At 45.4% G+C, this 24,319-nt stretch overlaps 2 protein-coding genes across 2 annotated transcripts in view; one reads left to right on the forward strand and one right to left on the reverse strand.

The window, feature by feature from the left end:
• Positions 1–634: 634 nt before the first annotated feature.
• LOC119660790 (protein DENND6B) lies at positions 635–9,452 on the reverse strand. The gene is made up of 4 exons (XM_038069593.1): positions 8,428–9,452; positions 8,063–8,341; positions 1,310–2,626; positions 635–1,250 (listed from the first exon to the last, which is right to left on the reverse strand). Exons 1-4 carry the CDS (start codon positions 8,731–8,733, stop codon positions 924–926), a joined length of 2,229 nt encoding a protein of 742 aa, XP_037925521.1. The 5' UTR covers positions 8,734–9,452; the 3' UTR covers positions 635–923.
• A 10,595-nt stretch (positions 9,453–20,047) lies between these two features.
• Positions 20,048–24,319, forward strand: part of LOC119660904 (mediator of RNA polymerase II transcription subunit 26) — a 37,627-nt gene continuing 33,355 nt past the window's right edge. Inside the window, exon 1 of the mRNA XM_038069850.1 lies at positions 20,048–21,108. Within this exon, the coding sequence (XP_037925778.1) occupies positions 21,043–21,108 (66 nt within the window). The 5' untranslated portion in view covers positions 20,048–21,042. The remainder of the gene's footprint in view (positions 21,109–24,319) is intronic.

Genomic DNA, 24,319 nt, shown 5'->3' on the forward strand with positions numbered 1-24,319 from the left:
TCTATATTTACAAGGATATGTATATACATACAAGCATATACACACATACACATATATAAACACATCCAAATACGCATACATACCTACCTACACATTATATACATTCATCCATCCATATGCATACATCGTATATGCGTGCATGTGTACACATTCCTTTTCGTCCACTTTTTTCATATTTAAATTCTCCATTTTTTTTTAAAGTTGGTTCTCTCCACTTGAATTTGAGATTGTTTTGTACAAAAAAAGTAATGAAGCATGCGAGGAATCCGCGAAAAAGGACTTAGGAATTTCATCAAGTCGAAACAGAAGCTTAAACTCCAGTTCAACTGAAGCATAAGCGGAGATAATTGGAAAGATGGGACAACATTTGCGAGTTGAGGCGACGGCCGGCACGTGTAGCTGTATTCCATTCAATAATCTTCTATAGATTGACTGGTAAATTGAGAAAATTTTAAACTAAATGCCGTACACACACATACATCACCCAATATCTTTCCCGAACTACACGAGCTGTGATAAGCTGTTTGAACTTCCACTTAGCTTAAGTGAACCCCTATTTTTTTCTTTTTCGCAAGTTCCTCTTGCAAAATTCACCACAAAAGGCACTGAAATATATAAAATGGAGAGCAAAAAGTTTAGATGGATTTAGGATTTTTGTCCGTTTATCAATAGAATTTCATTGAATTGCTCCATTAGTATCTCTAGAGATCTCTCGTTTGATTCGTTTTCTTGGCTTTACATTAATTCTGTTCACTTTATGTCAATTTTGTTTCATTTTGAAGAACTGAATTTGAACTGGTCAGATGCTTTGATATTAATTACGAGCAAGTAACAGCGATATCCCTATCTTCCGTCTCGAAATATTCTCCTATATACACGTCAGAACAGCTTACTATATATTAAAAATAATATGATAAGAACATTCAGGTATCTTTTAAAATTGTTCTAAGATCGTCCGGTAGTGTCTGTGTCATGCTTTCCAAATGCTGCATGAGTTGCTTACGTATTGAAATTTTAAGAGCATGGTTCGATGAGAGCAGACTATCAATTAAATGCCTATTGGGATCGTTACAAACCCCACTGGTTGAACTAGTCCCACTGTTCCCGATGCTTCCATTACTGCTGCATTTATGACCACCACTACATTGGCACCCATCCGGATTACTGTACAATTGAAGTTTTTGTTTTAGTTTAAGTATCATATCCACAATTTCAACTTCGTGTTTTCCTTGAGCCCAAAGGTTCAGATCCTGCCAAAAAGAAATTTTTTTTTCAATTTGATGACTCATTTATAATAAATTCTACCTACCGCATCGGAAAGTGCTTGGAGTTGAAGTGCTTGGAGGGTTTGTCGCAATTCCAATTCCCGCATTTCATACCATCCTTTAAAATTTGGCGAACGGAAAAATCTTTTATATAGACCTTCCCAGTCACCTTTCAGTGGCGATGTTAGATGCGGCCCAGCTTGCTCCAGCTTAGATAAGAAATCGTCTTGTTTGAATTGATTGGGGTTAGGAGCTGCCTTAAATGGACTAATATCTTTCTGCAAGGGCATCAACGATGCCATATACCGTTCCAATGGTATCATGAAACTCTGAGTTAACTCCAACAGATACCGCCTAAGTAGCGCGGACTGAACTGATGCCGGTCTCTTCGTTTTAACGCCGTGTAGGATTTTCTTTATAACAGATTTGTCCTTTTGTAAGAACGGTTTATATTTAGTGTAGACTCCAGGCGAACAATCGGTCGATTTAGAGCCGCTAAATGATTTGATTTTACGGAGCTTTGATCCAGTTGATGAGTTTTTACTTGCACCACCGGCGGTAGCGGTCGTGACAATATTACTGCCATCTCCGACTCCGACTAGGGTGCCAGTAAGTAAGCCAACTGGCGAGGAGGACTGTTGCAACTGTTGTCCATGCAACCGGATGATGTGTGGCCAATTCTGCAGAGGCTTGTTGAAGAATGGGTTTGTCACGCCAATGATAATGGGCGGCGGGCCTTCGGGTCGTTGTGTAAATTCCTTAAATTCACTATCATGTATAGTGAAATATGGACGAGATTCCGCACAATATGCAAGGGGTGCAATCAACGAGATAAGTGACTGCACCATGTATGAGCAATCATCTGGTGAGGTGCCCATTACTACAATGGGCTCACCAATAAGCACCAACTCCCAAAGCAAATGAATCTGCGTTATAACGCTAAACAGACTTCGAAATATTTCGATTTCATGAACGGAAGTTAACACCTGTGGAGGCAGGGACGGGCCATGTACACTTGCTGTGGCATCAGTCTTTTCACTTCGATTTTCATTTGATTCACAACATCCTGCTAAATCATCATCCGAAGCGTTCTTACTGTTATTACGGCTACTGCTACTACTAGTGGGCACCGAAAATGTACAATGGAATTTACTAGAATTTTTTGATAGAACTGTCTGATATACTGTTCTTAACAGCGGTAAGGACAATGATTGACCGGCTTGTAACGACGGCCACTGGCATATTTGATCACACGCTCGCTCTAAGACGCTGATACCCTCACGGAAATATTCTGGAGCTAACAGCGAACACATTTCGTAGAATAGGTTGAAAAATGGAAGCCTCGTCATTATGATAAAACTCTGGAAAAAAAAATAAAAAAAATCATTGAGGTTAGTACGATCAACAGCACACGTAATAGTATAAAATGGTGCCGATGCTGCTACTCTAGACTTTACAATGAATCTAGCCAAATGCTTATATGAGGTTCACACCGGTAAATACACCTTCAATTATATTTTATACCGTGTGCCGTCATAGTTAACGTCATTTTTAAATATAAAAATTGAACTACTAGTTGCATTTTAGTATTTTTTAAGGTTTTGTGTAAAACAAAAAAAGTCATGTGAGGTATCAAATGAAAGGTCTCGGTTAGTACTTTCCGAAGTCGGTCTTCGTTTTGACATTTGTTGGAAAGGTGGGGAGTGTGGTGTGTTGAAAGTGATCATTTCACGGATCCTCAACCGAAAAATCAAAAAAACATCAGAAGGCTACCACTGTATCGTGCCAGAAAATACTGGCAAAGCATGTCATGGCAAAGTGGTCAAAGGGTAGTATGGGTCCCGGGGCGAAACGTGGATTGGTACCCACGATGGAGCATAAAACCTGGGAAATGCCTGCTGAACCAACACGAACAGCTCTACTACCAAACCCTATCTCCACCTCCACGTGGTGACCGCTAGGAGCTCTTTCTTAACGAAAAGCTGCAGACGGAGGAGGATGAAGGCGAGTCTCCCGCGCCTAAAAACGGGACAAATTGTACCAACTGGTCCTCCAGGTTGGGGGTTGGGTAGGGCTGACAACCCTACACGGAAAACAACTTGTTACTAAGCCACAACAGGAGCCTCGGACAGGACGGATTTTAAAACGACGGACCCGGCAACGACAAAGGAATAACGATTTGCGCATTTTATTTATTTATTTATTTAATTAACGGACAACAAATAGAGAATTCCAATTAATTATCTCAAATCAAATCAGAGGAGGAGCGAAGAATAAAGCCTGACAGTTTTGCTGATCGATTGATGACATCGAGGCAGTGGGTGTCAAAGCGGAGCTTATTGTCGAAAGTGACTCCGAGGTCTTGAGTGGAATTTAAGCAGGATAAGGAATGTCCGTCAAGCGAGTAGGAGAAAGAAGTGGGTGAGGATTTTAGGGAGTAGCACATAGAGTGACACTTTCTGACGTTTAGCGCTAAACCATTAGACGAGGACCAACGAACCAGAGTGTCCAGGTTATTCTGGAGGGAAACACAATCTATAGGCGACGATATAGCGGAAAACAGCTCAAGGTCGTCTGCATAGAGCAAACAGGGGCAAGTAAGGAGGGGAGAAAGGTCGTTAATAAAAAATAAAAATAGCAAAGGACCCAGAATAGACCCCTGTGGGACGCCAGCAGAGGGGGGAGAAGGAGCGGGAAGTACAGCCGTCAAAAGAGACGCGGCAGGATCGGTTGGAAAGGTAAGAGACAAGCCATAAAACAAGTGGTTTGGGAACGTTTAGAGACGAGAGTTTGGATAGAAGTATCTTGTGATTTGCAGTGTCGAAGGCTTTCGCGAAGTCAGTGTAAATGGTATGCACTTCTTTCCGTGAATTTAGACATTTGCCGACAAAGTTAGTAAAGTCAAGCAGGTTGGAGGCAGTGGACCTACGTTTAACGAAGCCGTGTTGTTCTTTCACTATGTGTTGGCCAAAGTGGGCGGACAACCAGTCGCTGATATATCTTTCCAGGATTTTGGAACAGGAGGAGAGGAGGGAAATGGGACGGTAATTCTCGGCAAGCGAACGATCGCCACTTTTGTGAATGGGGATAATGAGAGCCTCTTTCCACAAGCTGGGGAAATGATGCTCTTCAAGGCTGTTGTTGAAAATAAGAGATAGGGGAAGGGAGATGGACTTACCAGTTTTGATCAAAAAGAGGTTTGGAAGACCATCGTAGCCAGGTCCGACCTTGGCATCAAGTTCGCCAATGAGGTATTCGACAAGGATAGGAGTAAAAAGGGGAATGGTAGGCGTTTCTCATGTGCGCTCCCTGTACAGAGATGAAGCTGATGAGAAACTAGCCGATACCCTGTCCCAATATAGGGCTGATGTAACAGCGTTGCAAGAGATGCGATGGACAGGGACCGGTTTCCTGGAGAAGAGCCACTACACCATATATTATAGCGGCCATCCAGTAAACCATGTGCTCGGAGTAGGTTTCTTAGTCAGCCAAAAAATGAAACCTGCCGTTATCGGCTTTGAAAACATAAGCGAACGGCTATGCACTCTGCGCTTGTGAGGCAAGTTTAGAAATATAAGCCTCATAAACGTTCACGCCTCTACAGAGGAGACTGCAGAGTCGGAGAAGGATACCTTCTAGGAGGCAGTAGAACGAACCTTCGAAGCCTGTCCCAGATCTGATATCAAAATCATACTTGGCGATTTTAACAGCCAAGTAGGGAAGGAGTCAGTATTCAGGCGATACGTTGGCTCCCATAGCTTACACGAAAAAACAAATGATAACGGACTGCGGACTATTCAATTAGCAGGGTCACACGAAATGGTTGTTGGAAGTACCTGGTTTGCGCGGAAAGCGGTCCACAAATATACGTGGGCCTCTCTAGACGGGACCACTTTCAACCAAATTGACCACGTGTTGATCGAACGCCGCCACCTCTCAGCCTTGATGAATGTCAGAACATATAGGGGGGCCAATATAAACTCGAATCACCATCTCGTTGGCATGGTGCTCCGAGCTGGAATAGCAATACCACCTAGAATCCCCTCTGACAATCAGGTGAGAGTGAACACTGAAGCCATCCACAACACAACCCTTCGCGACACCTATAAAAGGGAAATGGATGCCGCAATAACCGCAGTCAACAGAGGACCTGAAGATGAGGCATCAACAAATGATCTTCACAATCACCTGAAGAACGTTCTCATGGATACGGCCACAAACATACTTGGCCCCAGCCGCAAAAGGAGTCGGAACGGCTGGTGTGACGATGAATGTAATCTAGCAACGGAACGGAAGAATGCCGCATACCGAGTAATGTTGCATTCTCAAAGAACGCGGGCACGCGCAGAGACTTATCACGAACTCCGTCGAGCGGAGAAGCGACTTGACAGATGGAAAAAGGAAGCCTGGGAGAACCAACAAGTCTGTGAACTAGAAAAGTACAGAGAGCAACCGCACCAGACGCGCAGGTTTTACCAACCAGTCAGCAGGGTGAAACCTTATACACCTCGATGCTCATCCTGCCGAAACAAAGAGGGAAATCTGATTTCCGACAGAATGGGCATATTAATGCGATGGGTTGAGTATTTTGATGAGCTACTGAACAACCAAAACATCGGCGAGTTGGAGGTCTTGCCAACTGAAGACGACGGACAAATACTGCTACCACCAAGTTTCGGAGAAACAGTCCGTGCAATTCATCGGCTAAAAAATCATAAGTCACCAGGAGCCGATGGAATTATAGCCGAATTAGTTAAATATGGAGGCGACCAGTTACACCAAGTGGTTCATCAACTTGTGCTCAAGGTATGGGACAGCGAATCAATGCCTGACGATTGGCAACGAGGCATTATCATAAAAAGGGAGATATCACACAGTGCAGCAATTATAGAGGTACCACGATGCTGAGTACCATCTATAAGATATTCTCCACTATCTTGCTAGGCCGGATAGCCCCATATGTCAGAACATCATTGGCCCATACCAAAGAGGCTTCGTTTCAGGCAAATCAGCAACAGTTGCACCATCTATTCATCGACTTTAAAGCCGCCTATGATAGCATAGCCATGGTAAAACTGTACACGGCCATGGGAGAATTCGGTATCCCGACGAAATTGATAAGACAGACTATGTTGACCCCAACCAATGTGCGAGGCCAGACAAAAGCACCAGGATCACTCTCAAGACCATTCGACATCAACAACGGTCTACGACAAGGGGATGCGCTATCATGCATCCTCTTTAACCTAGCTCTCGAGAAAGTGATCCGTGATGCTGATGTAAATGCAAGTGGTACGATCCTCTTCAAGTCCACCCAACTACTGGCCTATGCTGACGATATCGACATCATGGGAAGAACCACCCGAGACGTACAAACTGCCTTCATCCAGATGGAGCAGGCGGCGCGACATCTTGGGCTGCACATCAATGAAGGCAAGACAAAGTATATGGTGGCAAAGTCAGCACCGTCAGATGAATCAACCAACAACATCAAACCGCACTGGTCAAACATAAATACGAAGAAGAATAAGGATAGGAGAATACAACTTTGAGACCGTTGACAATTTCTCCTATCTAGGGTCGAAAATCACAACCGATAACTACGATGATGAAATCCGCGCACGGTTGTTGGCAGCCAACAGACCCTATTTCAGCTTACAAAGACTTTTCCGCTCGAAACGTCTCACCATAGGGTCAAAGCTCTTACTGTACAAGACTATGATCTTGCCAGTCCTCATGCATTCCTCGGAAACTTGGGTTCTTAGCAAGGAAAATTGCGAACTCTTGGCCGCGTTCGAGAGAAGAATCCTCCGAAGAATTTTTGGCCCCCTACATGAGGATGGACGATTCCGTAGCCTGCACAATGACGAAATCTATGAGCGATACCATGACCGTCCGGTTGTGGATAAAATCCGGCCCAATAGGTTACGGTGGGCGGGTCACTTAATCCGTATGGATGAGGATGATGCCACCCGGAAAGTCTATAAGGGCAATATCTATGGTAGAAAAAGAAGACGAGGCAGACCCTGCCTAAGATGGAGCGATGGCGTAGGTCAGGACGCCAGACAGCTTTTAAGGATATCGAATTGGTGGACCTCGGCGCAAAACCAGGATGTCTGTAGTTCCTTATTAAGGCAGGCCTAGACCGGATACCGGTTGTTGCGCCGTTGATGATGATGATGACATTACGAATTGCGACTGGTGTAACTCGATATAGTTCCGTTCAGTGATAACAAACAATTCAGTGCTCTTTCTCGTGATAACACAGGACTACGTTTGCACACATGTTCGGCCTTGTTTAAAGATGTGTTCGGATTTTAATTTTGCCTAAAAAATGCATTTTTTTTTTTAAATGATTGTCTGCCTGCCGCGATTGGCATTGTTTTTTTCTACTTTTTTCTTTTGGTTGTGTCCTCCTTACAGTGTACGTTTTATGTTAACCAAAATAATGACTCAAATATATAAAGAGGGTGAACCTCTGATCACCCCACATTCATTTGGTTTCAGAGTGTCCGGATATTAATTTATTAGGTGAAAAGTCGTTACGGAAAATATTTTTCCGTTTTTCGTATAGACACTTCGAAAGACCTATCCTCAAATAATAGTTCGAACACATTCAAAATAGTGAGCAGACACTGTTTTATCTTATTTGCTGTTTCGAGATGCTACTGTACTTCCATTTGATATCCCACATGACTATCCTCGTTGGATGCATATATCTGATCTGGGACTAGCCAGAATTTCCACTGCACAGTACGCGGGCTATAATAACAAAGGCAAATCCCGTGGTTACCTACCTTCTGAAAGTATCCGCGAGGAAGCGATGTATCCTTCGTCTGACGAAAGTAAACAAATCCCCAGTAGTGCCCAGGATCAACGCGTTGAACCGGTATGCATTGCGTGTTGAATTGACGTTGAGTGGCGTTGAGAAGCGTGTCACCAGTGCACGGAGCTACTCGTAGACGAATATGGAATTGGGTATCACCCATGCAACCGGAATTGGAATCAGGAAAGGCTAAATAGCATAGATTTGTCTTCTCCTGCTCCGACAAGGTCACGTGTTTTGGATAAATCAGCTGCAACAGCGTAAACAATTGGGGAGTGTATGTATGAACTGGGTTAGAACAAAAAGAATGCTGGCCTTAATCACATTGTTGTTTACCTCCATGACCTGGCCCAACTCGAGATCAAATGTTACTAGGCACACGCAATGCATCCACTCGGAGAATCGCTTCCACTTTGGATCGACCGCGTCCGAGTCATCTGTAAGAGCCACATCCTGGTTATCGGCAGGACAACCGGTGCAGCCACTTTCTGGATGACATTTGTCTTGGGGATTTGCACCGCCGTCTACCGCGCCATCGACGGATTTGTCACGCACACCATGCGACCAAAGCTCGCGCTCAACGTCTGCATGGTTATTAATGCCAACCGCGGCGACGTCGCCGCCTTCTGACCTCATGGCCATCCAAGTTTCCTTTTCTTCTTTCCAGCGCGACCCTAGTGAGTTCGCATGTTACCGATTAGCTTCCCCGACGCAAAAATCCGAACTCATTTACTCGCATCGTCATAAATGGCACACGATGTCTTAATCTTCTAATTTTGGAATTGACGCGGATATATCCTGGTTTTTTACTCCGTCTCTTCTCCTATGATCGGGTAAATCGCGGCCGACAAGACTAACTGAATGGCAACGTACAATTGCAGTTAAAAAAATTGGAATCTGACTTGGTTTTACGAGCTAATTTCACATCTGTTGTTTACAAAAAATAATCACTACGTGCACATACTGCAAATCAGATTAAATTTCCACGGCTCCGGAAGGGGCATAGTCTGACAACACGAACAACTTTCTTGTTTTTTGCGTGATCAAGGCCGACTTCAACCGTCACCAGCTGTCTTTAGGCGCCACGCTAGCTGCGTGCCCTTTGGCGATTGTGTACTGAAATGACATCCGAGGTTCGCAAGCACAGTGAACACAAACGACCCTCGCCTTTTACAGATATGTCCCGCGAATCTGAGTGTGAGCTAAGAAAAGTGACGTCCCCGTCGCAAATGCGGCTAAATGCGAGCATGTCAAAAGCTGCGTCGATATGACGTTCGCGAAGCCCACGACCCCAGTACATCCAAGCCGACCGAAGGGCGCGTTTAAATCGTTCCGTTTGGTAGGGAGCGTCTTGTGTGTATTTTCAAACGAATTGGGGTTTACCGCCTTCCGATTGTTCAACTGTCAAGACAGAATTTTCAAAAGATACTTATTTAGGAAATCCATTTGTGCCTAATTTGTATGTCATGTAATTTAATGTTCCGGCTATTTCAACAATCTCGTCCTTTTGAGAGTTCAACTTTCAAAACAGAATTTCGAGGTGGTCATTAGGAAATACCTTATGTACTTTATGCGATTTAATTTAAAGAAATATAATGTCTGTTCCTCAGCTGCTTCGACATTTCGTCTAAATGTTTTGAACTCACAATACGAAGGAGATCGTAAGCTGACATAACGATCGCGGTTAGACACAAACTTCGTTTGCCTCACGAGGCTCGTAAACACCAAAAAATGCTCACGATTCCAAAGCAGGAAACATAGCAGCGGAATAAATGCGTGCCAGGAATATTGCCGAAATTTGGAGGAATGTTGGGGAAAGCTTTAAACGCTTTTGTCTCCGTTAATATTGAGAATTTTGAGAAAAGGAGCGAAATTCGCCATCATCACTATCGGTGCCAGGAAAATTGCCGAAATTTGGAGGAAATTTTCGGGAAAACTTTAAACGCTTATATATTCGTTATTATTAAGAATTTGGAGAAAAGGAGCGAAATTTGTGATCACTACTATTGTAGCAGCTTCGAAATGGTATATAGGTTAGGGGTCTGGGTGCCAGAAAAATTGCCGAAATTTGGAGGAATCTTGGGGAAAACGTTAAATGGGTATATCTTCGTTAATATTGAGGATTTCGAGAAAAGTAGCTACTATCGGGGGAGAGTCTGAGCTGCGAAATGGTATGTAGGTTGGAGGTCGGGTGCCAGGAAAATTGCTGAAACTTAAAGGAATCTTGGTAAAAGCTTTAAACGCGTATATCTCCGTTAATATTGGAAATTTCGCAGAGAGGAGCTTAATTCCTTATCACTACTATTGGGAGAGGGTCTGAGCTTGAAAGTGGTATTCCTGTCACCAATTGTTACGATTTACTTGACGTAATTACACCACTGTCATCAATTGTTACGTTCTTAGCTATTCGTACTCGTCACTGGTTAAGTTACTTGCTTTACGTAAGCTCTCATCACTGGATTGCGTAGCACTAAACAAAAATCCATTATATAACTTTAATATAAGCGTTTATTAAACAGTAAATTAAACAAACGTACTGCACAATTACTTATAGAATACTTCCCTCAACTAATACAATTCGAGGCATATTTATAACCGACGTGCTTAACTCTACTTCTAAAACTTGACTGACTTTGTGGGCAATTCAATTCAATTTTATTCAATAGTTACTTACAACTAGACAATGGTTACTTAATGCTAGCTTAAATAATGGCTAATTGATCTTAACTCTATCAAACGGGTGACTATTACATTATTTGGCCAACCCGACCTTCTCTGGAATTTACTTTACTTAGTATATTATTCTTTATATACATGGATCTTGACAATTGTAGTATAATCTTGACTTTTCAAAACTGCGCCCGCACTAAAGGCGCGAGAAACTTTGTGGGCGGATTCCCGGCTCTTTTATACCCCGCGGAACATTCCAGAGAGGCATATAAACACTTTACTAGAAAACTACTTTGCGCCTTTGACAAGATCTTCTTGCCGACATGAACGTCATCTGTTAAGAACCATCGTAACTAAATATTCACCCTACTGTTACAGTTTTTCCGTCTTGGCTAATTGTCATAACTACGATTTACATTGACGTTACACATAATTTTCCAAAGCGATTGAAAGATCGATCCTTCAAGTTAAGTGGAGTTAGCCCACAGTCTGCCTTACAGACAGCCGCATGCAAGGGACTCGCCTACTCTTTGCTGTAAAAATAAGCGCGCAGCGAGTCGACTTGGCGATAATGTTGTGCCGCCACGTCAACCACGCCCCTACCTTTAATGTCACGAGGCAGGTTAATCCACTCCACGGTAGAGTTTGGATAACGCATTCGGAATTTGGACATAGTTGCCCGTATCTGCCCCTGGACGTTTCCCAGATCGGTTTTAGTCCACGGCAATATTCCGAATGCATAATCCAGTGAAGGGATAGCGAATACATTCAACGCGCTTATTTTATTCTTCCTCAAGAGATGTGATTTCAGTGACAACCTTACACGTCGCAGAAATTCGGACATCAGAGCACCATTCAGATCACGAACTCGAGCATTGGTTCCTTGCAGGATTCCTAGGTACTTGGCTGTCTCAGTCATAGCTTCGATGTGGAGGTCGCGAATGCTATGTCCGGCATGCGGCTCGTGATGACTTGGATTCGACACTTGTCTAATTCAAACTCCATCCGAACATCACGGCTGAACATGTCTACTCTTCGGAACAGACTTCTAAGATGGTCGTCAGTACCAGCGTACAGTTTGATGTCATCTAAGTACATCAAGTGTGTCAGTTCGCAGTTAGCAAGTAATTGCAAAACCATGCCCTCTAGCATCATTCAGTAGTCATGAAAGGGGGTTGAGTGCCATGCAAAGCCCTAACGGACTCGATGAATCCCCCTGGAATATGCACCTCCGTATACGGATGGGCTCTGAGGTATTAGCACCCTCAGATGTACGTACTGATAAGGTGGTATGCCACCATTCCATGACTGTCACCAAAAACTTTACTAGTTTCCGATCAATGCGATACAGATGTAGGACATTGATTAGCCAGGTATGGGGGACGCTATCAAAAGCCTTGGCATAATCGATATTGCGACTAAAGAGGTTTCTTTGCCTTCTGGTTGCTTGTCCTATAACTACCGAATCGATAATGAGTTGGTCTTTGCAACCCCTTGACCCAACTCGGCAGCCCTTCTGCTCCTCGGACAGAATGTTGTTTGTCTCGAGGTGCGCATTGATCCTTCCACTAATAATGGACGTGATGAATTTGTAGAGGGTTGGTAAGCAAGTGATCGGTCTTGTGTCTGCGGGCTCCTGCACCGTGTCCTTCTTAGGGATAAGGTAGGTAATCCCCGCAGTAAGGAAGGATGGAAATTCCCCCGGTCGACTCATGACCTCATTTATGCTGTGTGGTAACCGACTGTGATCGCTGGTAAATTTCTAATACCAGCAATTCTGCACCCGATCCAGACCTGGACCCCTCCAGTTCTTCGAGTTGTTTATGGCTCGTCGAACTTTCTCTTCGGTAACATCAGCAAAATTCATACCAGGCGTATTGGCATGACGGGTGCCTTCGACGGTGGTCAGCATGCTGGGCGGGTAACTCCCAAAGTCCACGCTAGTATTTTTTCGCTTCCGTTATCGAAAACTGCACTGTCTGGACGCTCTGTTGGGATTTGTTGAGAAATCTGAAAAACTCCGCTGGTACCTCGCGCTTGTTGCATTCTGGATACGTCTGGAGTGACTTTCGCCATACCATCGTAACCGACTGCATTTGACAAAAACTTTGTGGGTCTCCTCGGTCAACCAAACCAATAGCACGAAAGCGAATCTTCTGAACGTGCAATCTGATAGCCGCAACTGCACCACAATACACAAGTGGTTGTAGTTGCAGTAGAGACACATCGGCAGACAGTACGTCAGTTTCTGAGATGACCTCAAGTCGAACACGCTCCTTGATGGTGACCGGGATTGTGTCGCTGCGAATTATAAAGCGTAACTGGTCTGCGACTCGCTGCACAGTCATGTGTGTGTATTGCAGGAAACGCCCGATGAATCTCTGATGTAACAAGAGGCGATAAGATGTTGTACCCGCCCCCGCCGTTATTTCGTAGTAGGAGTGAATGATGAAGAGGTTCATTTCATCAGTCCACTTCATCCGCTGCCCACGCGAACCTGCTGAAGTAGCGAAATAGCTGCAGCAGGCAAAACAATGCTCCTGGTCGTCAAACCGCTCCACGACTAGCGGTTTCGACGCCGTGCTGTCCATTACGGTAGCCCGACTCAGTCACCAAGTCAGACGACTCCCGCCGGTTATCGGTTGAGGACCTCAAATTTCTTCTTCTTCTCGCTTCTGGTGGTGCATCTTATCCCTAGCTGCCAGGCGCGGGATAGCTTCCTCAGTGAGTAATCTGTCAGACTGCAAAGTTCCTGCACTTTCCTCACCTACCCCCTGAGGCGCTGCGGTGGCGTACAGCCCACAAAATATCAACATATTTTGCTGTTCTTGCAACCGTTGCCGAACCTGGGGTTTGTATGGAAAATTTCTCCGCAGACATGCAACCGCACTGTAACCAGGAACTTGGTTACGAATTTTCGTGGTTACTATTATTCGTTAGCGTCAATTTTTGATTGCACTTCGGTCGCGACGACTCATTTGGGCAAAATAATTACACGTTAATATTTCTGCTGAGAAATAAAGAAACTTTCTCTTTAAATTACTTGACAAACAAAATTGATACAAATGTATTTCTTAAACCCTTTTCATTTGGAAGTGGTCATCACACATTATTATCAAACGAAACGACATTCGCCTCTGCTATATGACAGAAGTTATTCCCTCTATGCAGGCGACTCATTTCGAGATAAATCGACTGAAACCAACTTAACGGGCGTTTACACATTTCACATGTATGAACGATAGATCAATGCCCATTGCTAGTACTCATATAAGCATGGTTTGATCGAGGATTAAGATTAGAAGTCCTGAGTAGTGGCTTTGAAATGCCCATTGCAAGCGATATGCCCTCATCCTGCGGAATGCTTAAGGAGGAATCATTAAAAAGAAATCACTCCCTTTTGACAAATTTACGCGGTATATCAGACATGTTTCTGCAGCTTTACTTTATTGTACTTAGTGGTTCATCGACTAGTAAGCTGCCATGCTTTGCCAGTATTTCCTGGCTTCAATCAAGTTTCCATACTTCCCTCCCTCGACGATTACCTACCTTGTCGTGGTGAGGGAGCTCAGTAAGGAAGATTCTCCAGGAAACGGGAGGTGACACCTGAAGCCAAGCGGTAATCAAAACCCCAAGCCAAGGTGTGACTACCGTGCCGAGGGTTGAATGGTCACAGGGGTTAAGATGTGGCCGTAAACGGTGAACTCTGGGTACTAGGCGACCCCCAGTTTCAACTAGCCTTGTCTCGGCAAAAGGGGGCTCTGCCGAGATCGACTTACTTTCCCCGGAAAAATTGAGGCCATGGCAGCCAACTATGAAAAAACAAAAAAACAAAAACATAAACCTATAAAGCAAACACTATTAAACTTCGATCGCGACGATCCAACCCCGAGTGAAGGGGCAACCCTGAGCTCATCGATGGAGAACCTGAGTCTAGACTCAGATTCCCCACTTATTCAAGTGGGAACCAATTCAATTGGGACCCAGTCCTTAACGGAGGAGCCGAAGCAGGCCCCTTCTGTCAGTACTCTTGACCCCAGGCTCCAACCGGCGCCACTTGCTGAGGCTAAAGTCTTGCCCATGGGTAAGCACTTGTCCACGGACAGCAAACTGCCTTCGGGCAAACCGCCTTCGGGCAAACAGCCTCCGGGCAAACCGCTTCCGGGCAAACCGCCTTCGGGTAAACCGCCTCCGGGCAACGCACAACCAAAGAGTTGTGCCAAGGTTGAGGGGAAAGGAGCGTTCGGGGCACCTGCGGCTAAGGGGAAACCGAAGCGGCAGCGATCCTCGGATGATCCTAACTCTTCGACACAAAAGGCAGCAAAGAGGGCTCGGCCGGCAACGGCTAGGCCTTCATTTGCAGTCAAGGCTATCGAAGCCGATGGATGGGTCCTGTATGACGACTCTAATCCATCCGGCTACGATACTGAGCAGTGCGAACAGCTTAGGAGGAAACTCCTCCTAGCTGTAAGGACTGCGTCCGCACAAGGCATTAAGCTTTGCTTTGAGTCGGTAGGTGTATACCGTAAAATGTTACGGCTGAACTTTGCCGACGAAGACACGAATGAGTGGCTCAAGCAGTACTGCTCCTCCCTTAACGATGTGTGGGAGGGTGCGCGACTAACCTTGAAAAGGGTCTCTGAGCTTCCATCGATCAAAAAGTGCTTTCTCTGGCTTCCAGAAGAAGAGCGAAATGGCGTTGGGGTTCTGGAACAACTTGGTGAATAACCTTAACACTTCCACCTGGTTGCTGCTAGGCAGCAAAACAGGAGAGAGAACTGATAGGCCGGGAACTTTTCTCACTATCGGCGTTCCCGAACCTGATGTTACGAAGGTTCGGGAAAAATCGGGTTGCCGGCTCTACTATGGGCTGGGGACCGTCACGTTACAAGTGTCGGCTCCTAAAACCATTGAAGGGGACATGCAGCCCCAGGCGTCTACACCTGAAACGTAGATGAGGTGCCACATTTCCCAAGTAAATTGGCAGCATTGTAAAGCGCCGACTGCAATTATCAGTCGTCGGATCAATAGCTGCAAGACATTTATATACCTCATACAAGAACCGTGGGTTGTTGGTGGGGCAGTCAGGGGCCTAAACTTCCAACATACTGACCTATTGTATGCCAATGGAAGCGATCGACCCCGCACCTGCATGGTAGTCTCCAAAGACTAAGCTAACCTGGTTAACGATCTATGTGATGGCGACACCACATCGGCTAAGCTAACCATAAAAAGTCAACAGGGAGATAAAGAGATACTATGGTGCTCTGCATACTTCCCCTACGACGCAGAAGACGTTCCCAGTGGAACATTCATCAGAGCTATCCAATATGCCAAAAGTAGAGGCATGGGGGTAATAGCAGGATGTGATGTCAACGCTCACCACATATGCTGGGGAAGTTCGAACATCAATGCAAGAGGATCGAGACTACTGGAGTATCTAGTAGGAACCGATTTGCAGATCCTAAATGTGGGTAATGAACCCACTTTCTTCAACGTGGTCAGGCGAGAGGTCATCGACATCACGGTGGCATCTCCTGACATCGCGGCTCTGATCGGAGAGTGGAGAGTATCAAACGATATCACACTCTCGGATCACAGACACATTGATTTCGTTATGGGCATGGATCTACCTCCACCCACTCCATTTCGGAATCCGAGGAAGACAGATTGGGTAATGTATCAAACAGAATTGAGCGCCCGAGTTACGATCCCTGGGAAGCGCATCAAATCCATTACTGGAATTGAGAAGACAACCCAGATGATCACAACTAGCATGAGAGAAGCTTTCGAAGAAAGCTGTCCACTAAAGATGCCAAAGAAGGTGGAACTCGGATTTGGCAAAACAGAGGAGAACGACAAGGATGCTCCTCAATCGTGCTCTGAATGGTGAATCAAGCACTAGCTGGAATTGCTATAAAGAGGCACAGAAGGCTCTAAAGAAGAGCATAAGATCGGCTAAACGATCATCTTGGAGACGCTTTTGCGAAGAGACTAACTCTCTTGAGGCAACCTCAAAGCTGAAGCGGATTCTGGTCAAAGAACGTAGCCAGAAACTGGGTTATTTACGTTTACAGAATGGGAAGTACACAGAAAGCGATGAAGAAACGGCAAATCATTTGCTTGAAGTACACTTCCCAGGCAGCATCCAAAATCTAATCTCGGGGCCAACAGGTGCATACAGCCCTCAACCGAGAGACTGGAATCTGGCATGCAAAGTAGTATCACTGGAGCGAGTGAAATGGGCATTTAACTCGTTCCATAGATACAAGTCTGCAGGTCCGGATGGCATCATCCCTGCGCTAGTAATAGAAGGAATGGATGCCATGGGTCTACATATTCGGATTATATATATAGCATGCCTAGCAAACGCTTATATTCCAATTAAATGGCGTGATGTGAAGGTGTTGTTCATTCCTAAACCAGGAAAACCCACCTACACAGACGCAAAAAGCTTTCGACCGAAGCCTAACGTCCTTTCTGCTAAAAGGACTAGAAAGACTAGTAGATCGGTTCATAAGGGATACACACATTCCTAAGTGGCCACTTCACCATAGGCAACACGCCTACCAGAAAGGCAAATCCACGGAGACAGCACTCCATGAACTTACGGCAAAAATTGAAAAGGCGATGTCCGATAAAGAATACGCCTTAGGCGCATTCATGGACATCGAAGGTGCCTTCAATTATGCCTCATTCGCGGCAATTTGTGATGCGGCAAGACAGCATGGAATCGAACCGCTGCTAATCAGTTAGATCCTTCACATGCTAGAGTGGAGAAAAATTCACATATCGGTCGGCCAGAAGTCTATTGAAGCAGGATGTCTCAGGGGCTGCCCACAGGGAGGGGTTCTCTCTCCACTGTTATGGCTCTTGGTGATGGATACCCTGATGTGGCTCCTGGAGGACAAAAAAGTCTTCGCGCAAGCATTTGCGGACGACCTAGCCGTAATAATTACCGGCAAGTTTGCGGACACAGTACGTGACCGCTTGAATGCAACTCTGCATGTAATCCACAGCTGGTGCCTCCGCAACGGACTCACGGTGAACGCTAGGAAGACTGGACTAGTTATGTTCACTAGGAACGTCAGGTGGGGTAGCTATACGCTACCCACCTTAGCAGGGGCGGAAATCCAGCTGGCACAAACAGTCAAGTACTTGGGAGTACATTTCGACTCCAAGTTAACGTGGAAGCATCATATGCAGCAACAATATCAGAAATCCTGCAGATTGCTCTGGTGCTGTAGGAATGCGATAGGTAAGACCTGGGGACTTTCACCTAAACGGATACACTGGATGTATACATCCATAATAAAACCCATTTTGATGTATGCATGCATCGTCTGGTGGCCAAGACTGAACTTTGCTAACAGCAGGAAGCTGCTAACGCAAATTCAGAGACTTGGTTGCCTAAGTATTACTGGAGCAATGAGTACTACGCCGACTGCGGCACTTGAAGCTATCCTAAATTTACCCCCAATTCACTTGGAAGTGAAACGGAAAGCGGCCAACGACGCATATAGGCTCGATACCATTGGGGCGTGGAAAGGCGGCCAATCCAACGGGCATGCGTCTATCTGGAAATTTCTTGAAAAAGATCCGGTAGCCCTGATGCCGACCGATCATATGGTTTCCAGATTCGTCTTTGAAAAGACATACACTGTCGTAATCACCGAAAGAGAAGAATGGTCGACTAGTGGCCATGAGTCTTTTCAGATTACAGACCTAATAATCTTCACCGACAGATCAGTCATGAAGGAGGGATCGGGCGCAGGGGTGTTCTCGGAAAATCCGATTATAGAACTGACCCGACCCCTCGGAAAAATGACGACCATATTCCAGGCGGAGACATATGCCATTTCATTGGCAGCAAAAGAATGTCTGCGACAAAAATGTAGGGGTCGCACCATTCGAATCTGTTCCGACAGTCGGGCGGCATTATCAGCACTAAATGGCAACAACATATCAAGCCAGTTGGTGTGGAGTTGTCATCAGGTGCTGCTGAAACTTGGCCGACTGAACGAAACACTCCTGATGTGGGTGCCGGGGCACTCTAAAATCGCCGGTAATGAGGAGGCTGACAGACTGGCTCGCCGAGGGTCTGGATCCACAATGGTGGGGCCAAAACCAGCTCTTGAAATCCGACCATGTACTGTCAAGTCTACTCTGAAGGGTGAAATTGCAAGAATTCACGCACCCGAGCAAGCGAAAATCCTTGTGAAGGAGCCTAGCGCCACTAGAGTGGCATTTTTGTCGTCCCTTAAGAAGTGGGACATGAAAACCCTAGTAGAGCTTTTAACGGAACACTGCCCTTAAACTACCATATGGAAAAGATTGGGGTAGTGGTTTCGGCTGTGTGCAGCCAATGTGAGGGGGAGGAGGAGACGGCCCTGCACTTTTTATGCAGCTGCCCGGCATCCTCAGATCTCAGACGAAGACACCTTGGCAAAGTTTTCTTCAATGAAGAATCTGCACACTCTCTGCCTCTGGAGAATGTTCTCAGATTCGCTAAAGCCTGCGAACACCGTAGGCGGGAAGCCATTGAATAGGCAACTGCGGGGATAGTACAATGGGCCTAATAATGGCCTGAGTGCTCGGGGCTGCGGCTCCCCCAGTTAACTAAACTAACTAACTAACTTCCATACTTCCACTCGAGGATAGGAATCAACTCAATCAGTTGTGATCGGGGCCGTATCATCGCCAAGCGGCGAACCATAGTCGAGCCAGTTGCCGAAGGTGTTCTATGTTTTATATATTGTTATGAAATACGTTGTTTCTGCTTCCGTAATTTCACCGGGAAGGTACTGCAAAGGGTACATGTTCGTCCAGGTCAAAAAATAATTTTCAACGTTCGAAATTGTTGGTAGAGAAATGATTCCAGCTGATATGGAAACTAGTTAGGGGACAAGATTTGCGTTCTCACCCCGCAAACGGTTGTGAACAAACTGAGGTAATTGTTGGTATTACGGTGGGCATGCGGTTGACGCTACGAGACAAGTTTTCGCATTCTTAGCATGAACAACTGACGGAAGGTTGCCCACCAATACCTATCGGTTTCATAAGACATAAGCCTGTAGTGATTTATGAAGAGCAGATTGTTTTCCAGTGAATGTAATTTCGGTGAATATTACTACACGCTCAATTGCAGAAGTGATGCTAACTTAAGTGTGAAATTCGTGGCTTCTACTACAATTTTATTTGGATACTTTCTACCGTGAGTGTACAATTGACATTTTGTTGCCATTGTCACATTCCCCGCATCCGTCAATACTATCTTCTTCTTACTTTTGTGACTGTTGCTGTTGCTACCAGTCGCCGTCACACAAAACCTCGTTCGCAAGAACAGAACGCACATTTTCGGGCTTGTGCTGTGTTAAATTGCCCATAAAAGCTATTTAGCCTGCTTGGGTGTTTCTAAAAATCGCATCGAATCGTACGCCAGGCCGTGCTGAATTCGTTGCGAGTGCAGTACGGTCGGATTTCGTGTCGGCAGCGGTGAAAAATTCTGGTTAAGCAGAAAATTTCCTCCCCGTCGCTGCTGTCATCACCAAGCAAGCAACTCCGCACTAGAGGAACCACGGCGACACCACCATTTATCGTCGTGCTCCTTTCCTGGTGTACTGCTCTTGCTCTGCTGCTCGTTACCATCGTCATCGTTGCTCGTGCCTGCCTTGTTCGTTGGCCGCGATTGCTGTGCGAATCGGCCCCGGGAGTGAGTGAGTGCACGCGAGTGCTTAGTGTGTTGTGTCCGCTGGTTGTCTGCGATTTGGCTCGGCTCGTCGTCTGTTCGCTTGAGCGAGCGCGCGTACGCGCCGTACGTCGAGACTTCGTTGCCGCTTTAGAAATTTGTCGTGCGGGACTGTGCGAACGCCCGGGCGGAGCATAAAATGCTCTAGTTGATGTCGCTCCCGCAAATTGAAGACGCATGGGAAAGAAGAGCGATTTTCGCGATTTGTATTAAGATTCGGCACGTGGCGACCCTGTTGCTGGGAACTCTGAACGCCGCCATCATTCGACTGGGAGGTGTGCATTTAATCGCACCAGGTTCGCCTCCCCCTCCAAGAGGATCCTACGAGTGCAGGAACAAGGGAGTCGGACGTGAACAGTTTTTCGCATCTCGCAGGCTCGCACGAAACCGAGAGAGTTGTATCGCCATTCGTTATCAGAGTATTGCTGTCGTTGCCGCCGCTTTCGCTTTTATCGAGTGTGCGCGACCTCATCTTCGTCATCATAATCGCCAGAAACCGTTCCCCGCCGCCATCCAAGGCTGGTCAGTTGTAAATGAACAACCGGGCGATCGCAAATTTAACGCTACAATTGCAGAAATCACTGGATAGCAATTACGATGTAAGTGCCTGCACAGTCGCCACTGCGACCCTATTTCCTTCCGAGTTGAATTTAGTTGAGTTTTCTCGCATTGGGATCACTTGGCAACGAGAAACCCACGTGAGATCTCGTAGTTTCAGAACAAATGTTGTAAATGCCTCCACAGTGCAGGGAAACCCTTGGCGACCACCAATAATCGTTCACGTAGGTTTTCCATGTTTCCCAATGATGTCCTTCACGTGCTCGAATATAGAGTTCGGTAAGATATTGGCTATTTTGTAAACTCTTCTCTCGGAATGCAATCAAGCCTGCAACAACTATTTTGGGGCCGCTCTGTGTCCGATTTTGCAGCTATGGGAAGAATATTCAGCACGTCCAGAAGTATCCCTAACGGTTACTCGGCGACTTCAGAGGTGAACTAGCAAATTTAGCGCTTGTCGGCGTCTACATTTCGAGTTTAAAATTTGCTTTTCCTACGAGTGCTTTTCGTGTCATCACAACTCAATAAGAGACGGTGCGTTCTGCCTCGTAGTCAAATAAATTCTACAGAAGAAAACAATCCAAGCGCTTTCTACGCCCATTACAAGAGACATTGAATTACTATTGGGGCTCCAGTATGGTCTTGTGCTTTATTTTTTCCTATTCAAACGGTTGTCCTGACGCCCCCGGAACTTTGACTTTCGATATACTTTCCTCGGAAGCTAAACATTTCATAATTCCCAACCCCAAGTCTCGAAAATGCTCGATCGCTTTATTATTTTACCTTGGACCCTGGAAGCATCTCGTTAACATTGTTCACTGCGTTCTTCCATTTGCTCCTTGACTTTCTAGATGAATCAGATTTGCTTTCTGCTTCTCAGTGGTTGTCCAGCGTCTTAATTCCATCCAATACATCCTATTTGAGCTTGGACTTCCTTTGACATTTGGATCCAATTGTTTATTTCCTCACACTTTATTCCGTTCAGTAGCGGGGTCAACCCATTTGGATCAAATTTGCTATATTTCTTGGGCCTATTGTTGGACCGGGTGAAGTCAAGGAACTTTCGTTTCAATCCTTTTGGTCGTTTTCCATCGCTAATTTTAGCTAATAAGTTTTCACCAGTTCGTATTTCATAGCCATGCAATCAGAGACGATCCCTCCGTGATGATGCCTCTATATCGATTGCTGATGTCTCCAATCCGGACACGATTACAACATGTTCCGCTACTGGTTCAACACAACAAGAAGTCGGTCAGCCAGTCTTAGAACCATAAAGTATTACTTCATGAATAACAATTCCGCCATTCTTTATCAGCCAATGGAGAACTGCGTTATGAAATTGCTTCACGCATTAACGCAACCTGGATGAAGTGGCGTTCCACAACTGGTGTCCTTTGTGATCGACGTATCAACGAACGTCTCAAATCTAAAATTTACCGGAATGTCGTCCGTCCAGTCACTCTCTAGGGTTCTGAGTGTTGGCCGACCATAAAAGACAATGAAAGGCGTCTTGCGGTAATGGAGACGAAGATGCTACGTTGGACTAGTGGCGTCACACGTTTAGATCACATCCGAAATGAGGATATCCGCGATCGTTATGGGGTTGCACCGATCGTGGAAAAGTTGCGAGAGAGGCGTCTTCGATGGTATGGTCACGCAATTCGTGCAAACGAGAATTCATTTGCCAAGATTGGTCTGAACATTGTCGTCGATGGTAAACGACCAAAAGGCAGACCTAAGCAACGGTGGCTTGATACGCTGGATGGGGATTTGAAAGCCTCGAGATTGCACCCAGATCAGACATTCGATAGAGCCAAATGGCGAAGCCGATCACGACGAGCCGACCCCGCTTGTGAACGGGACAAAGGCTGAAGAAAAAGAAGAAGTTAAATTACTGACTTCTCGGCAGTGCCTGTTTCATTGGCGTAGGTTGTTTTATTCAAATTTAACCTTAGAGCGCGGGAGGAAGTAATCGCACCGGAATTCGAAGACTTTGAACTACGTTTCCGTGTTTATTTGCCAATCAAATGTTTGAAGAACTTCTGAACCAGAGGGTCGGCTTCCAATTATGCGCTTTTTACAACTCAGTTACGATGTCGTTAGGTTTCGTTGTTTTCCCCAATTACAATCGCTTGAGTAACTTCTATGGTACTGACCAGTGGTATTCCTTTCGGTTGACATTCCTAGAAATCTGCAAATTGGTCAGCGTTTTTGTATGAGAATCTTATAATAGAGGCGTTTCTTATAAGCTAAGTATCTCGGTTGATAAGCAGCTTACCAATTTCGATAATCCCGAGGGCTGCTTAGGTCGCCTTGTGGATAGTCATTTTGGTTTGGTTCTAGGTTTCTTTGACGCTCGAAGTAGTTAGAAGACAATTTCTTCCATTCTTTTGCCAATTCCCCACAATTTCATCCGCAGCGGGCCAATATGCTCCTCATCTTGTTTCAAACGGGGCTTGATTTTCAGAAACACAATCAACAGTCGATGTTAACAGCGGAGTAAAGATAGTGGCGTATGCTGGTGATAACACATCGTTCAATAAGTCCCGGGACTAACTATGAAAACAACATTTTATCGGCAAAATTTTTTATTATTCATCAGCATAATCTCCTTCAAGGGTTATACAATCATTCCAACGCTTCTCTAACTTTTCAATGCCATGTTTGTAGAACGATTTGTCTTTTGACTCAAAATGAGCCTCAGTAGCAACGATCACCTCCTTATTTGAGCCTAATCTTTTTCCCTGGCGCATCTTTTTGAGATTCGCAAAAAGCCAGTAGTCGCTGGGGGCCAGATCCGGCGAGTACGGAGGATGAGGAAGCAGTTGGAAGCCTAATTCGTTGAATTTGGTCATCGTTTTGATTGACTTGTGGCACGGTGCGTTGTCTTGATGAAAGATGACTTTCTTCTTCATGTGTGGGCGTTTTTTCGCTATTTCGGCCTTCAAATGATCCAATAACACTATGTAGTAGTTGCTATTGATGGTTTTTCCTTTTTCGAGGTAGTCAATGAAAATTATACCATTCGCTTCCCAGAATACGGACGCCATTACTTTGGTGGCCGACTGTTGTGTTTTTGCACGCTTCGGGCGGCTTTCACCGGTTGTACGCCATTCAGCTGACTGCCGACTTGACTCCGGAGTGAAATGATGAATCCATGTTTCGTCCACTGTCACATATCGACGCAAAAAATCCTGTTTATTGTGAGTAAACAGTGCCAAACAGCTCTCCGAATCATTGATACGTTGTTGC

The sequence above is a fragment of the Hermetia illucens genome, chromosome 7, assembly GCF_905115235.1.
Source record: "Hermetia illucens chromosome 7, iHerIll2.2.curated.20191125, whole genome shotgun sequence".
Lineage (NCBI taxonomy): Eukaryota > Metazoa > Arthropoda > Insecta > Diptera > Stratiomyidae > Hermetia > Hermetia illucens.

What these genes read in the sequence shown, in the direction of transcription:
- LOC119660790 (XM_038069593.1), bottom strand. Translation starts at nt 8,733, where the DNA reads ATGGCCATGAGGTCAGAAGGCGGCGACGTCGCCGCGGTTGGCATTAAT. An exon ending in CTCGCGGATACTTTCAGAAG is followed by an intron (nt 2,627 to 8,062) that starts GTAGGTAACCAC and finishes TTTTTTTTCCAG; the next exon opens with AGTTTTATCATAATGACGAG. An exon ending in TCCAAGCACTTTCCGATGCG is followed by an intron (nt 1,251 to 1,309) that starts GTAGGTAGAATT and finishes TCTTTTTGGCAG; the next exon opens with GATCTGAACCTTTGGGCTCA.